Raw genomic sequence first — 16,616 nt, 5'->3', positions numbered from 1 at the left:
CACACTTACACACGCACTCGAAATTGGGTTAACATGCACGCACTTTGACCACGCGGTCTCTAAAAAGAGAGGCGAAGGACTAACGGGGCTGGTTGAGCGGGCTAGATCCTCTCACTCCCTTATAGGGAGTCCCTCTGCCCCGTTGGGCTTCAAAGCGGAGCAGGTAGGGTGGGCTGTGTGGGAGGACCCCCTCACACACCCGCCATTGCCACCCGGGGCATGGAGAAAGGTGGCAGATTGCCTCTGGGGGAGGCCTGCCTACTCCCAACTCCTGCAGTCCGGCTCCTCTCTCGAGTACACGCACAAAATACACTTTAAAAGAAAAAAATAAATAAATAAATTTACGACCCCTTTTAAGTGCACTAACCAGCCCTCATAAACCTTATTTTCTAAACTAAAATATATACCTGTATCGACCAGCTACTTACTAACCACCACAGTAAGACAGCTGTGGTCAGCTCTGTGTTTTTTATTTTATTTTTTTTACATCTTCATTTTTTTTACATCTTCAATGCCAAAATTTTCATTAGAGCTGGCTTTAGCGGCAAAGTGCGGTTTCTTACACTCCTATAGGGCAATCTCTGGTCTTGGTAGAGTACCCCATAAAGCTTATGCAAACTTGATCTTCCTCTGTTAAGGACTATGAAGAAGTGCTTCTGCCAGCTTGGAAAGATGATTTCAGAACTGCTAGCTAATGTGTGTGGGTTTTTTTTTTTTTTGCTTTTTAAAAGTTATTTTTAAGGGAATACTGCAATAATCACATTTATGTGCCCAGTGAAAATGTACAATACTATGTTGGTTTAAAGTAAGCCAGCTCTTGAACATAGGATACAATTTATTTGAATCCCCTTATTTACAAGTAATTCTTTGTTCATTTAAGTTACAGTAGAACATCCATATTTCACAGTCCAAAATAATAAATGTTTCGATTGGGTATTTTTGAGCTAACAACCCTTGGATTATTTTTCTCTTTGTGTTTTAAGGACTTGTGTGGATGACCATGTTGGAAATGAATGCCCCTTGTGCCACACACCAGCCTGGGTAAAAGATGTGCATATCAACAGGCAACTTGATAATATTATTCAGCTATGTAGTAAGCTAAACGGCATACTGGATAAAGGAAAACAAGATGGTGAGTTTTGTTACATTTTTTTTTTTTTTACAGTTGCGAACATTGATCTAATTTTACACGTGTGTGTGTGTGTGTGTGTGTATGTGTATGTGTTGGCCCACCCTTTGCGGCTATAACAGCTTCAACTCTTCTGGGAAGGCTGTCAATGAGGTTTAGGAGTGGTTGTATGGAAATTTTTGACTATTTTTCCAGAAGCGCATTTGTGAGGTCAGGCACTGATGTTAAACGAGAAGGCCTGGTGTAGGCCAGTCAAGTTGCCCCACCAAAAACTCGCTCCTCCATTTTTATATGTTATATTATATATATTTTACACACACGCACGTGCTATAACTTTATGACCACTGATAGGGTAAAGTGATTAACGTTGATTGTTTTGTTACAATGGCATCTGAAGGTCAGTGGGATATCTTAGGCAGCACGTAAACTGGTTGACCCTGAAGTTGATGTGTTGAAAGCAGTTTTTTGTGTATGCAGCTGTGTTGTTGCCTTGGCCATGTGTTTTGGGTCATTGTCATGCTCTGTGGGTGGAGCCCTGCATAGTCGCGTTATTTTCTAAATGTGACAGCAGATGCGGGGAGAAGATCCCCGGGTTACTGTCACAGGATCGGGGGAGAGGAGGGCAGGTCTGGAGCATGTTATATCCAAATAAGGCCCCTTTCACACTAGTGGCTCGATTGGGTCTGCCTGACAGTTTTTTTATGTGTACCAGATCGGACCCTCCATTGTCCTCTATGGATCAGTGTGTGTAAAATGACATGTGTCTGCTAAAAAAACGGATGGATAGGGATCTGTTCCCCTTCCATCTAGCGGATTGGATGGTACTTGCGTGTAAATGGACAGGCGGTCCATTTTACATCCGACCACTTATAAAGGAGAGTGGGCTGTGTCCACTCTGCATAAGCAGGCTGGACACTGACCAGTCAATCGGCCTGCTCCGTGGGTATCCATGGACAGAGAAAGTGGACTCCTGGCAGAGTTCGCCCCATGTGGGAAGAGTTCTTGTTGGGTGTAACATGCTCTGCCAAGTGAACTTCTCCTTTTATTAAGCTCTTTTCTTTGGTCCTGGAGCCCAGAGACGTTATAGAGCTTTGGGTGGAAAAAGGCTTCTATCCCTAGGTCCACATCTTGCCTAATAACCCTGTCCACAGGTCTTTGTATACGTGAGCCTACTGCTGCTCAGGGTCTTTCTTTTTCTCTCACTTTGCCTTATGAGCCTATTTATGGGTGTATGTGCTGACAAAACAATAAAAAGGGTAGAAGTGTTGCCTATTTTGGGGTCAGCGCAGCCTGTTGGTCACCAACTGACTTGAGCTTAGTTAGTGATTTAAATGAACAGAAGTTTGGTTTTATAATGTGGACTCGCTGCACAAAATCCTTCTGCATTGAAACGGGGCCTGTTTACTGCCTAGTTGAATAAAAGGGCAGCAGAAGCCTGCTTGGACTGTTCTAGGTGTGCTTGTCCACCTTTAGTGTGTGTGTGTGTCGCACAAACGCAGTATGTGTTTGGTATATTAGGTATATATGTTATGATTTACTGATGTCATCTTTAAAAGAAGGTAATTGGAATCTGCATTTCCAATTATGTGGGGGTTTCCTTGTCCTACATTATTAAATGACAACAAAATACACTTTTGTTTGCCTGCTGTTTAAATCAGAATTATGTAGAAGTGCCTTATAGCCTGATCATAAGCAATATCAAAAGTACTTGATCAGAGAAAGAGAGTTTTCTAAATTCGAACTGGAAAGGGCTGCAAAGATTTTGCTAAGACCTGGCTTCTATCTGACCACAATAACAGAGATGGGGACGGTCAAGGGGTAAATGTGTTCCCTAGGTGTGTTCTAACTGACTAGGGGGAGGAGAAAGATCGGTGTTCATACTTAGTATAAACACACAATCTGTCTCCTCTCCCCACAGATCCCGGTTCTTTTTTTTGTCACTAGTGATCGCAGGTGCCCGGTGGTCATCGCGCCCGCCAGGCACTCACTTCGGCGCACGACCCCTAGTGGTCAAAAGGCGAACCGACGTAAGGTAACGTAATTTCGCTCACCCGTGCCGTTCTACCACAATAAATCTGTAGCGGCTGGTCGGGAACTGGTTAAGGATGTGGCGGCCCTGCTCCTTAAAAGATAATTGCCAACTGTCAGAGAACTGAGCCTGAAAATATCAGGTTCGGGTATAGGAGCATCTTCACGAGTTTGCATTCAAGGAACAAATGGCACCAGTCAGAGTTTAACATGTCAACACAATCCATAGATCCAGAGATATAGGCTATTTCTGTAAAAGGCTGCCTGGCGAGGCTTCATATTGGTAACCGAGGCCTTGAGAGGGCAGAATGATAAAAATCCAGATTGTTATACTGTAACTATTTGATCATTTTGACTTATGAGGGTCTGTGATGAGGTTTACTTTTCTGAAATTTTAGAATATTTAGTATGTGTTGTATTGAAAAACATAATCTCAGTAAATTATTCTTGAAGAGTATGGACAAATTAGAGAAAAACTTCATACAGAAGAGACCTGTAATTTGTATGGTAAATCAACCCAATTTAGATCTAACAAGGCGATTTATTTTAGCAGCTTTTTAATCCAGCTAATTTATGTGATTGTCATACTGTTTCCCATTCACTGTAATTAGTGTGTAAAGATTTCAGGTGGTCTCAGAAATATTTAAGTTTGAAGCAAACACTGGAAAATACTTATTTGGGCTTATTTCACTATAAAAGAGTTTTGTACCTTGCCGCAGGGACCCCTGATCCAAGGTCGAGCTACAGCTGTAGCACTTGACTTTCAGTTGCTCGTGACTCTCCTTCCCCTCCTTCCCCAGACACTGCAAAAAGTGTTTTGTTTTCTCTCGGTCAGAATGTCACGACTTCAGTGCTTAGATGTATTGCTGAGTACTGTAGTAGGGAAGAGCGCTTAGAGAGTGTACTCTGAACTCAGAAAACAGCCTCTTGGACTTTTGGCCCAATCTACACGACTTTTTTGTATTTTGGTATACCTCAGGGTAACGGGGCCCATCCAAATGTATTACTGTATGATGAAAGTTGACATTTTACCTGTATAATGTCCTTGGGATGGGGCTCCCCGGGGCTGTGAAGCCTTTAGGTGCCTGCTGTCAAGCAATAAATACAGAGTGATAAGTTGTTCATAATACCAGATTTACTTTATTCACTAAAGAGAGAAAAATGTATGCATTTTCAATTATTTAACATCTACCTGCTCAGCCGTGGCCTTCTTTTAAAAGCAGCTTTTTTTTTTTTATCTTCATGCACTCTATGCATAAAGATAAAAAAAAGCTTCTGTGTGTAGCAGCACCCCACTAATTACCTACCTGAGCCCCTTCTCCAGCAATGTCAACCACCTTTCTCCTCTGGAGGTAGGGGCTAGGAGCAGCGAAGAGGGACGAGAGAACAGGATCTGGGCTGCTCTGTGCAAAACCAACTGCACAGAAGAGGCAAGTATAACATGTTTGTAAAGGCTTGTTTTTTTTAGTTTTTTAAAATAACAATCACTTTAACTAGGCTGTTGCATCTGGGAAGGGGATTAAGGTCTGCCCAATCATGTGACCAGTGTGATTGTCTCACAAATGGGCAGGGATTTGAGCTGAACCATGTCTTTCATTTACTTCACACCTGAGTTGAATACAGTGTGTGGCCATACTTGTATGCTATATTGTGATTGCCTATCACGATCAGAGCTCACAGAAGCTTCAGAAGGGTGGCATGTGGGTTTTGAATGCCACCCTCTTCTTCTTCTTTTTTTTTTTTTTCTTTTTTTTTACTGCACGTATGCAAAGAGGTTAAAGTGATATTTAACCACTTCCCTACTGGGCACTTAAACCCCCCTCCTGCCCAGACCAATTTTCAGCTTTCAGCGCTGACACACTTTGAATGACAATCGCGCGGTCATACAACGCTGTACCCAAATGACATTTTTATACATTTTTCACACAAATAGTTTTCTTTTGGTGGTTAAAAACCCCAACGGTGATTCAATTTTCTTTGCTCGGAAAAGGTGGCACTGGTAGGCGACACTGGCACTGTGGGCTCTGATGGGTGGCAGTGGTGGTCACTGGTAGGCAGCACTGTTGTGCACTGGCAGGTGGCACAAATGAGCATCAGTCCCGGTCTCCTTCATCCCTCTGACAGCCGCTGGTGATCGGCTATTTCTGATGGCGTGAGGAGAAAAAAATGCTGATTACCGGCTCTGTTTACATCACATAATCAGCTGTCATTGGCTGACAGCTGATCACGTGGTAAGGGGTCGCGATCTGTGATCAGCCAAGTTTCATTGACTCGCTGATCACAGGGTGCGCAGGCCGCTCGAGCACATGAGGACGTCCAGGGATGTCCTCACGGCAATTCAGGTCCGCCCTGTAGCCGTCTTTAGGCTATAGTGCGGATCTGAAGTGGTAAAAGCTTTGTTTTTTAAAATAACAAACATGTTATACTATGCAGCCGTTTTACGCAGAGCAACTCTGATCTTCTTTTCGCAGTGCCCCCAGAGAAATCCGCTTGCCCTGGGGGCATCGCTGGGTGCTCGCTCCCAAGGCCCTGCTTTTATGCATTCATAAGACACAGAGCCGTGGCTTGGCCCTGCCTCTTGTTCTCTCCCAATTTTCTCACTGGCTGTAATTGACAGCAGTGGGAGCCAGTGGTCTCCAGCTGCTGTCTCAGTCAATGAGGAAAGATAGTCCCTCAAATTATCTCTGGATTGGATGGAGCTCAGGTAAGGATTGGGTGGGGGGGGGGGGGCTGGGGGGCCGTTGCACACAAAGTTTAGAATAGCATGTAGGTTAAAAAAAGAAAACATCAGCCTTTTAGAACAGGGATCCTCAAACTACGGCCCTGCAGCTGTTGCAGAACTATACATCCCATGAGGCATTGTAAAACTCTGACATTCATAGGCATGATGGAAATTGTAGTTCCTGAACAACTGGAGGGCCATGGTTTGAAGACCCATGCTTTAGAACCACTTTAAAGTGGGGGGAAAAAAAACATTCAGAACATCTCGGCACATGCACATTTGCCATTGTTTTGGCTTAAAAACCCGCAGTTTCAGAAATGTATTGATCCTCAAGTGAGCTCTTAAATTCCTGTACTGAAATCCCCAGTAGTGTTGTCAGCCCTGTCATGCCTTGTACACACGATCGGTTTTCCTGGCAGGAAAACCGCGAACCTGCTCGGTAGCTTTTTCCCCCTACACACGTACACACGGCCGGTTTTCCTGGCAGGAAAACTGCCATGAGAGCTTTGGCCGGGAAACCCGGCCGTGTGTATGCTCCATTGCAGTGTTTCCCATCGGAAAACTGCCAGGAAAAAGACAGCCGGGAATCCCAACAGTAAAAAAGAGAACATGTTCTAATTTTTCCAGACGGGAAAACTGGTCGTGTGTACGAGGTATCGGAGTTTTTCACTGTTGGACAACAGACCCCCCCTTAAATTATATTATAAAGATGGGGAATGGGGGAACCCGAAACGATTAAAACCTATATCCTGCTGTGCATATAAATAATAAAATGGCAAGTGCCACTTTAATACTCTGTGTGATGGAAATTCTACCTCTATCCATGATATCGGTTGCAATCCAGCCTTCACCTTGTCATCACCTTTCCACCAAACTTGTGCTTCCCCTTGTTTTTAACTTCTTGGCACAGACGATGTGCAAATACGCGGCCTCTTGTGGCTGTTTTTTTTACTTTCTGCCATAAAACATATGCAATAATATAATTTCTTCATTAGTTTCAGACAAAATGTACTCTGCTACATGTCTTTTGGCAAAAAAAATTAAGCCCCAACAAGTGTATATTGATTGGTTTGCGTGAAGGTTATAACCTCTACAAACTGTGGTGTGTGTGTGTGTGTGTTTTATTTATATATATATATATATATATATATATATATATATATATATATATATATATATATATATATACATACATTCAGGGCTTTTTTCCACCCCTTAACCACCTCCGAGCACAATTCCTTGGTTCCACAACCTACCCACCTCCGAGCACCGTTCCTTGGTTCCACCCCTTACCCACCTCCGCCTACCGTCCCGTGGTTCCCACCTCCGCCTACCGTCCCATGGTTTCAACCCTTACCCACCTCTGAGCACCGTTCCTTGGTTCCACCCCTTACCCACCTCCCAGTACCACCCCTTTTTAGAGAATACAGAAAAAGGTATCATTTTGTGGTGCTAAGTACTTTGTATGGAATTTGTTTATGATAACAAGAAAGGCAGTAAAATAGATCCAGCAACAATGGACACCCCAGCAACAATAGATCCACCCCAGCAACAATGGACTCCCAACAGCCAGCATCCATACATCCTCCAGCAACCAGCAGATCCCTCCCAGCAACGATTGACCCCCCTGCAACATAAGACCCAACCCCATCAGCAATATATCCCTCGCTAGCAACAATAGACTCCCCTTGCAAAAATAGATCCCCTCCAACAACAATAGATTCTCCAGTAGCCAGCATCAATAGACCCTCCAGCAGCCAGAAACAAAGACCCCTCCCTCAACAGTGCATCCCTCCTAGCAATGACTGACCGCCCAGCAACAATAGATCCCCACGAGCAACAGAAGAACTCCCTAGCAACAATAGACTCCCTTCGCAAAATAGATCCCCTCCAGCAACAATAGATCCCCCAGCATCAATAGACTCTCCAGCACACCCCATAACCTCTTTCCATTACATACATTTAGTTCGGGAGGTGCCAGAACTGCGTTCCGGCTGAAATATATATATATATATATATATATATATATATATATATATATATATATATATATATATATATATATATATATATATATATATATATATATATATATATAAAAATTAGGCATCTGTTCTAGCTGGGCTGTACTGTCGGTTCATTCTGTGTTCCTGAGGTGCTTTTCCACCCTGGGGCGGCAGTGGAGTTCGGGCTTGGGTGTCTCTTGCCAGCAGCCAATCAGGAAGGGTTTTCCCTCACTGGGCATGCTGGGGGAGAGTACTTCTGGGGCAGACACCATTTTGGGGAGTCTTGTTCCGGGTGTGGCACCCACCTTCAGGGTGACCACACATCACAGGCCCCGGCGATGTGGCCTACCAGGCCGGGGCGCACCTGCTACACAGTGTTCTTGGTTCCGGGACCATGCTGGCCCGGAGCAATTGAGGCTGTGGCGGGGCCCCAGTGATCGACTGGGTCCCCAAGTTCTGAGGAAAGATCCCAAGCGAGATAGCTGTTCCGTGAGGAGTCAGCCTGAGGAGAGCCAAGAGAGGCAGGCAATCCAACAGGGCCTCGACAATTCATCGGGGATCAGGGTGACCGGACACTGAGAGACACGAAAAGTACCTGAAGGCGATTCGGGCACTAATACTACTGAACAAAGGGGCCTGTGGCAGAGGTTCAACTCTGGTTTTTACTTCTACCGAGACTGTGGCAGAGACTTGCTTCTTCTCAAAGTTCCGAGTGATACTCTGGCTGCCAGGTCAGTGTGAGAGGCCTGTCCAGGTACACTATACCCACTCCGGCTGGAGTGGCGACGAAAATAAAGTATTGTTGGAAGCAGGATTGTTTCCATTGCCGTTAGGCCTGAATCTGCAAATTCTCCTACTCACCCATCTTTTATCTATCTACCTCAAGTTTACGGTTTGCCGTGTTGGGCAAGAGTAAAAGCACAAGAAAGACACCTTGCTGTTTGGACATTCCATCATTGCTGCTCTCATCTGTCTACCCCTAGACGCTCATAGAGGTAACACGGCATCCCAATCTATAACCAGCGGCTCCTCCGGGGGTAGCACTACACACACTACATATATATAATGTGTGTGACACAGTATCTCACAAAAGTGAGTACACCCCTCACATTTTTGTAAATATTTTATTATATCTTTTCATGTGACAACACTGAAGAAACGACACTTTGCTACAATGTAAAGTAGTGAGTGTACAGCTTGTATTACAGTGTAAATTTGCTGTCCCCTCAAAATAACTTAACACACAGCCATTAATGTCTAAACCGCTGGCAACAAAAGTGAGTACACCCCTAAGTGAAAATGTCCAAATTGGGGCCAAATGCCATGTACATGCGCTCGAAATTCTGACTGTGTTTAGGCTCCATTGGACAATTTTCTGTCGGAATTTCCGACAACAAAAATTTAAGAGCTAGTTCTCAAATTTTCCGACAACAAAATTTGTTCTCGTAAATTCCGATCGTGTGTGGACAATTCCAACGCACAAAATTCCACACATTCTCTGGATCAAGTACGAGGAAGCACTCAGTCTGGTAAAACTAGCGTTCGTAATGGAGATGGCACATTTGTCACGCTGTAACGGACTGAAAAGCATGAGGCTGAAAAATGCAAATCGTCTCTCACCAAACTTCTACTAACACGAATGGTATTGAACTTCCCTTTATACCTTTTTAATTATTTTTTCTTTATTTTAAATAATCAAGGTTATAGAAAATTTCACATAACATATATCTTATATGCATTAACATATTACTATCAATCATACAGTCTGAAGGAGACCATCAGGCAAGCAGGCCGGAAAAAATAAAGAAGAGAGGGAGAACTCGGATTTATACCATCCCGGTTCCCCTCCCCTATTTTTCTATTAGCCAACTTCCTATCCGAAGCCTGTTTTCCCATCTCCTCCAGGCCACTGTATTACTTATTACATACTCTGTTCCCTTAACCTTCCTTATTCCCTACCTAACACCCCTTTATTCTAATAAACAAAGCAAACCTCCCAGGAAAAAAAAAAAAAAAAACCCCTCCCCCTTCCCCTCTCCCCCCCCCCCCCCCCTCTCCGTCGGAGATGGATATATCCTCTCTTATTTCTCCTCTTCAACTCCTCTCCGTCTACTCCCGTCCTGACGGATACTGCTCTTTCTCTATTCCTCTAACATCCTCTTCCCTTCTTCCGTTCTCATGTACTGATTCCACCCTGTCCATGTTTCTACGTATTGTTCCTTTTTATTCCTAGCTGAGAGTATTAAGTCTTCTATAGCTCCGGTCTCTCTCACTCTGTTAAGCCATCTCGCAATAGATGGTGGTGTGCTATCTCTCCACTGTAATGTTATCCCTTGTTTGGCCGTATTTATCAGGTGACATATCACCGATTTTTTATATTCTCGCATTGGGATTTGTGAGCAATGGAGCAGGAAAAAGGCCGGATCATCCGGAATCTGGTGTTCCGTAAATTTTTGAACGATTCTCTGGACTTCTTTCCAGTAATCTCTTACTTTTACACATGACCAGAAAATGTGTAGTAAAGTTCCCTGCTCCAGCCCACATCTCCAACAATGCTCAGAATTTTCCTTGCTAAATCTGTGCAGCTTTTCTGGTGTATAAGTACCATTGGGTCAGTAGTTTGTAGTTGGATTCCTGTATACGTGTGGATATTGAGGATTGTAATGCTAAATGTATTATGTGTTTACGCTGGGTCTGTGAAAAATTTCTCCCCAGATCTCTCTCCCATTTTCCCAATCCCGGCAACTCAAAGTCTTCTTGAGGGGAGTTCAATATTCTATACATCTTTGAACTTACTCTTTGTATTGGTTCCTCCTCATCACAATATTGTTCAAACTTAGTTAGTTGTCGCCGAAAATTAGATGGTTGTCCCAAGGATCTTAAGAAGTAACTTAATTGAAGTGCTTGCCAAGCGCTTAATTCATAGTTCCCCCCTCTCCTCGTCAAATCCTCTATTGATGGCCATACTACACCGGCTGTGTTTATTTGTAAAAAGTGTGATACCTGCACCTTGCCCCTTTCTTTTAATTTGTTGAAAACTATTCCTCCTGTGCCTGGTGAAAATCCTGGGTTCCCTAATATGGGAAATAGGGGGGAGCATTTTGTAGAAAATTTTGGATTTTTGCATATTTTAGCTGCAATTAACAGCGTTGTGGGATGTTTCTTCATCTTATTTGGTAGTGTTTTATAACACCAAGGGGCCCTACTTAGTGCCATTGAGCAAGACTGCTGTTCAACTTCTACCCACCTTTTATAGTATCCGTTTCTACACCAGTCTATTAATCTCGTCAGGTGTGCCGCCTGGTAATATTTGGCAATATCTGGAACTGCCATCCCACCAAAGCACCTGGGTACCCTCATCACCTCTTTTTTTTATCCTTGCCTTTTTCCCCGCCCAAATAAATCTCATCAAAAGAGACTCCATTTGTCGGAGAAAGGCCTGCGGTATATTCGTTGGCAAAGTTTGAAACAAATATGTAATTTTTGGCAGGATATTCATTTTAATTATGTTGTTTCTACCGAACCATGAGTGAAATCCGTGTTGCCACTTCTCAAGTAATGTTCTTACTGAGTTATAAAGCGGTGGAAAATTTATTTTAAAAACTTCTTTTAAGTTTGCTGGGATCAGGGTACCCAAGTATTTAAGTGCGGTCCTCCATTTAAAGCCAAAATTTTGTTGTATAATCTCCCGTTTCTGAGATGTCATCGACACGCTCATTGCTTCCGATTTTGCTTGGTTTATTTTTAAGTTAGAGAACTCTCCAAATTTGGTTATTTCTTTGACGAGATTGGGAAGAGAGACATGTGGGTTTGATACTGTAAACAGCATGTCGTCTGCAAAAGCTGTTACTTTATGACTCCCCTCCCCTATCTGGATACCCTGTATATCTGGGTTTTGGCGTATTTTGCTTAACAAGGGCTCCAGAGATAGCACAAATAGTAGCGGCGACAGGGGACATCCCTGGCGCGTTCCATTTGTAATTTGAAAATTTTTGGAAAATATCCCGTTTACTCTCACTGCCGCACGTATGTCTGTGTATACGCTCCCAATCCAGCTTAACATATTTTCCCCCATCCCAACATGTCTCAGCACTGAAAACAGGAACTTCCAACTCACTCTATCGAAGGCCTTCTCGGCATCGGTATTTAGGAACACGCAAGGGATATCCCCGTCAACCGCCCCATGCACCAAGTTGAGGACCCTTATTGTGCCATCTCTTGCCTCCCTTGTGGGAACAAACCCTACTTGATCCCTATCAACTAGCTCGGGTAGCCATACCTGAATTCGTCTTGCTAATACTTTCGTGAAAAGTTTTTTAAATCGGAGTTTAGTAGCGAGATCGGCCTATAGCTACTACACTCCGCCGGGTCCTTCCCCTCTTTATGGATAACTGTAATATGGGCCAATAATGAGTCCGGCGGGAAAGTAGCCGTCTGGCCCACTTCATTAAAGAGTTTTGTTAACTGCCCTCCCAATAATGTTCCAAATTCTTTATAGTATCTTATTGTGTAACCATCTGGGCCCGGGGCTTTCCCGTCCGCCATAGTTTTTAGTGCGGCCTCTAATTCTTCTGTCGAAATCGGGGTTTCTAAACTGTCTCGGGCAATTGGTGACAGCCTAGCTAGTTCAGTTACTGAGAGATATTCTTCTATTTTTGATGGCTCTACTGATGGCTGTTTCAGATTATATAGAGAGGAGTAATATCTACCAAACTCTTCCACTATGTCTTTTGGTTTCCGTTTTAATTGACCCTCCTTCCCCTTGATTTGTGGAACGTATGTCTGTTGGCTCTTCTCTTTCAGTTTCCCAGCTAGCAATTTACTGCACTTATCTCCGAATTCATAATTTATTTTCCTTCCTCTTTGTATGCTTGCTTTGGCTTTATAACGTAAGATATCTGTAATCTGTCTTCTCAGGTGGCTCAGTTCTTTGCCTATCTGGGGGGGGTGTGATTTTTTATGTTGGAGTTCCAGTTCCTGAATTTCTGCTAGTATATTTTTAACCTGTTGTTCTCGCTTCCTTTTTAAATTTGTTCCATGTCTAATCAAGACCCCTCTAATCACCGCCTTATGCGCTTCCCATACCATCCCTGGATTGCTCCCGGGGGTATCATTTATTTGGAAATATTCTGTAATTTCCCGAGCGACGTCTTCCCTCACTTCCTTGTTCTGCAGAAGGCTTTCATTTAGTCGCCACCTTCTCTCCTGAGTGGGCCCTGTATTAAACAGTATGATACGTAAACTGACCGGAGCATGGTCCGACCATGTTATACTACCAATAGATACCTCTACCACAGAGGAGATCAGATAGTGAGGGATCATGAACAGATCTATTCTAGAATACACCTGGTGTGGGTTGGAGTAAAAAGTGTAATCCCTTTCCTCTCCGTTCATCGTCCACCAATTGAGCTTCGTAAAGACTGCGCAAGACCCCCCGTCTGACCCCCTCTGTGGCAGATGAGGTTCCCTTCGAGGTGTCCATTTTTGGGTTCAGGGGGATATTAAAATCTCCCCCCAAGATTAACTTCCCTTCTGAAAATTCCATCAGCTCTTTCAAGATTTTCCTCATAAAGGTGTCTTGGTGCACATTAGGTAGATAGACCGTAGCTAAGGTTACTTTAATTCCTCCTATCGTCCCTTTCAGGAAGAGATATCTTCCTTTTGGGTCTTGGTGTCTATCTTCCAAAGTCCATGGGATTCTATTTGATATCAATATAGAGACCCCTTTGGATTTTGCTTCCTGATTTCCTGCGTGATAAGCTAATGGAAAGAACCTGTTTTGCAATAGGGGATACCCCTCCGTTCTAAAATGCGTCTCCTGAATGTAGGCTATGTCTGTCCCTGCTATCCGTAGGTCATTCATCAACATCCTGCGTTTTTCAGGGACATTAAGTCCCTTAACGTTCATGGAGGTTATTTTTAATCCCTCCATCTCCGGCGTTGAAGGAAGGAGGAGGGGAAAGGAAGGACCAAAAAAAGGAAAAAGGATCCCCGCCCCTTAACCCCACCCTCCTACTCTACTTTTCCTTTCCCACCCGTTCCCCCCCTCCCCTCCCCTTTTCTAATTCCCCCCTAGGGAAGTTGCCCACTTTAAACCTCCCCCTCAATAGTTCGGTGGGCAATAACCTAATCTGGGGACTGGTCCAATTGGGTGGCTCGGCACACAAAAAAAAAACAAAAAAAAAAGACCACTTAAACATACAACATAAAGAAAAGAAGAATAAAAAAAATATATAAAACACCCAGTCTGCTCCTCTCCCTCCCCCCACCCCCCGACCATCTTTGTTACCCTACAGTCTTCTTTTCTGCCCACTTTGAAGGATTTCCGCTTTTTCTCTTACTCCTTCCTTAATCCTTCCTTCCTTCCCCTTACATTAACTCTCATGTGCTACATTGTCCCTGAATTTTCTGAATTTTCTTTTTCTTTCCCTACCTGCTAACTCCTCCCCTCCTCCTCGTCATCCTCCATCCCCCCGACCCTCACTTCCCCTCCCCTCCCCCCAGCCCCCCCCCCAACCCTCACCCAGCCCTCTTCCAGCCCCATCCCTATAAATATATTCTGTGCTCCTTAATCAGCCGGGGGTCATGGGGGGGGGAGGAATCTCCCCTCCCCCGACCCCAGGCCTAGTGCATAGTGTATCTAGATATATTTCAACGCATTATATTATATCACTTTGTGCATAGTGCTACTTCTTATGGTATCACGGTTTAATCTCACCATGATCCAATAACAAAAAAAAAGAGTGAAAGTGAAAAGTGATAGCCACTCAAAAAAAAAAAAAAAAAAGACCCAGAAAAAAGGCAAAAGCCAAAGAAAAAAAGAAAAACACCATATGTCCTCATAGACACATTCTGAGGTACCTTATCTGTACCCCTACATTCTAGTGTATATATGTTCAAACTTAACATCTACATCCGTGTAGTGTCCCTCAATCATGGGGGACTTATGGATTCTCCTCCGAGACAAAAGGGAGAATTTTAAACCCTCCAAACCCACCCCTCCTCCTAAGGAGAACAGTGGTTCAAAAAACCAAAAAACCAACAAAAGAAATCAGTTTCCCCAAAAAAATTAATAATTAATTAAGTGGATGGGCCCCCCTCATATGGTCTGGGCACGAGGGCATGACAGGACATGGGAGGAGTACCCTCTTCATACTCATCTATATAAAGGAAGGGGGGAGGGGGGAGCGAAAATATATATATATATATATATATATATATATATATATATATATATATATATATATATATATATATATATATATATATATATATATATATTAAAAAAAAAAATAGTACGTGGGGATGGAGATAAAAAAAAAAAAAAAAAAAAAAACCCGGGGGGTGCTCCTTCCACAGGGAGTCATATTATCTAGCGATCAATGAAGCACGTTCACCTAAAAAAAAAAAAAAAAAAAAAAAAAGGGGGGAAAAAGGCAAAAATAGAATATACAACTTGTCCATAGACTCTGTATATAGGGGGACTGCTGCCCCCATTTTTAGCCGATCTCTGGTCTTCTTCTTTAATGGGGTACTATATCACTCTCCTTTCTCCCCTCTGGCCTCCTCTGTCCTATAGGCTTGGCTGTACCTCTCGAGATCCCTGGTAAGTGTTGTAGCCAATTTGGTACCTCTATCGCCTCTATGTCCATAAACTTAAACATCTCTGGGAGTTCTAGGGGTTGTTGTAAATGGAATGTCTGTGAGTTCTTTTTTATTATAACCGCAATTGGGTACCCCCATCGGTAAGTCCCTCCTGCTTGCTTAACTCTGTCCAGTACTGTACGTAGCATTGCCCTTCTCTGTAGGGTGGCGCGGGAGAGATCTGGCAGTATCTGTATCCGGGACCCCTCAAATATAATCTCTCCTGCAGCCCAGGCCTTCCGGCTTATAAGTTCCTTATGTGAGAAAAAATGAAAACAACAAATTACATCTCTTGGCCTGTTTAAATTTTCTGATGGAGGCCCCAAGGCTCTATGCAGCCTCTCAAACTCAAGGGGCTGAGAGATAGGGGGGTTCATCAGTTGGTGACATATTGCTTCAATTGTTTGCTGTAAAACTTCTTTCCCGATTGACTCGGGTACCCCCCTAAACCTCAAATTCTTTCTCCTACTGCGGTCCTCGATTTCCTCAATTTTGAGCTGTAGGGAATCTACTTGCTGAGCCTGTGATCTCTGTACCTGTTCTAGGCTTGCCACCCGCCTCTCCAACAGCCCCCCCACAACTTCTACATTGGCCAACTTATCTGTCAGTTGCTGTACATCTTCCTGTACAGTTTCCAGCTCCTTTCTGTAAGACTCCTCCATCCGCAGTACTAGAGCCTCCATCTCTGCTCTTGTGGGCAGAGCGAGTATGTCCGCACGTGTAGGGAGGGTGAGTAGCATTGCTTTCAGGTCTCTGTGCTCCGGCTCTTGTATTATCTCTCTGGCTTCCACCTCATGGTGCTGCTGAGCCGTCTCTTCCTGGTCCGACCGCATCCCCCTCCGCATTGCCCCTTCTCTCTCCTCTCTCGTGGCTGTCACTGGAGATAGTTTCCGATGTATCGCCGTATCACTCTTCCCTGACACGCTGGGTATGTGTATGTCCGCGCTTGTAGTGTCACGTGGTACCGCGGATCGATTCCGGCTTGCAGCTGCTCTGGTCTGCGGGAAATATTGCTGAATCTCAGCCTGAACGCGGACTTTGGATAGCACCTCCTCCTTCTTCATCCCAGGTATGCACTGCTCGTAGC

At 43.9% G+C, this 16,616-nt stretch overlaps 1 protein-coding gene across 2 annotated transcripts in view; it reads left to right on the top strand.

Annotated features, from left to right (window-relative positions):
* BARD1 (BRCA1 associated RING domain 1) overlaps positions 1-16,616 on the top strand; it is a 120,838-nt gene that overhangs the window by 11,013 nt on the left and 93,209 nt on the right. For both annotated transcript variants that reach the window (XM_040357482.1, XM_040357481.1), the window contains exon 3: positions 984-1,132. In XM_040357482.1, the coding sequence (XP_040213416.1) occupies positions 984-1,132 (149 nt within the window). The remainder of the gene's footprint in view (positions 1-983; positions 1,133-16,616) is intronic.

Source organism: Rana temporaria, chromosome 6 (assembly GCF_905171775.1).
Source record: "Rana temporaria chromosome 6, aRanTem1.1, whole genome shotgun sequence".
Classification (NCBI taxonomy): domain Eukaryota; kingdom Metazoa; phylum Chordata; class Amphibia; order Anura; family Ranidae; genus Rana; species Rana temporaria.
The sequence above is the reverse complement of the archived record's forward strand: the minus strand, read 5'-3'. Positions and strand labels throughout refer to the sequence as shown.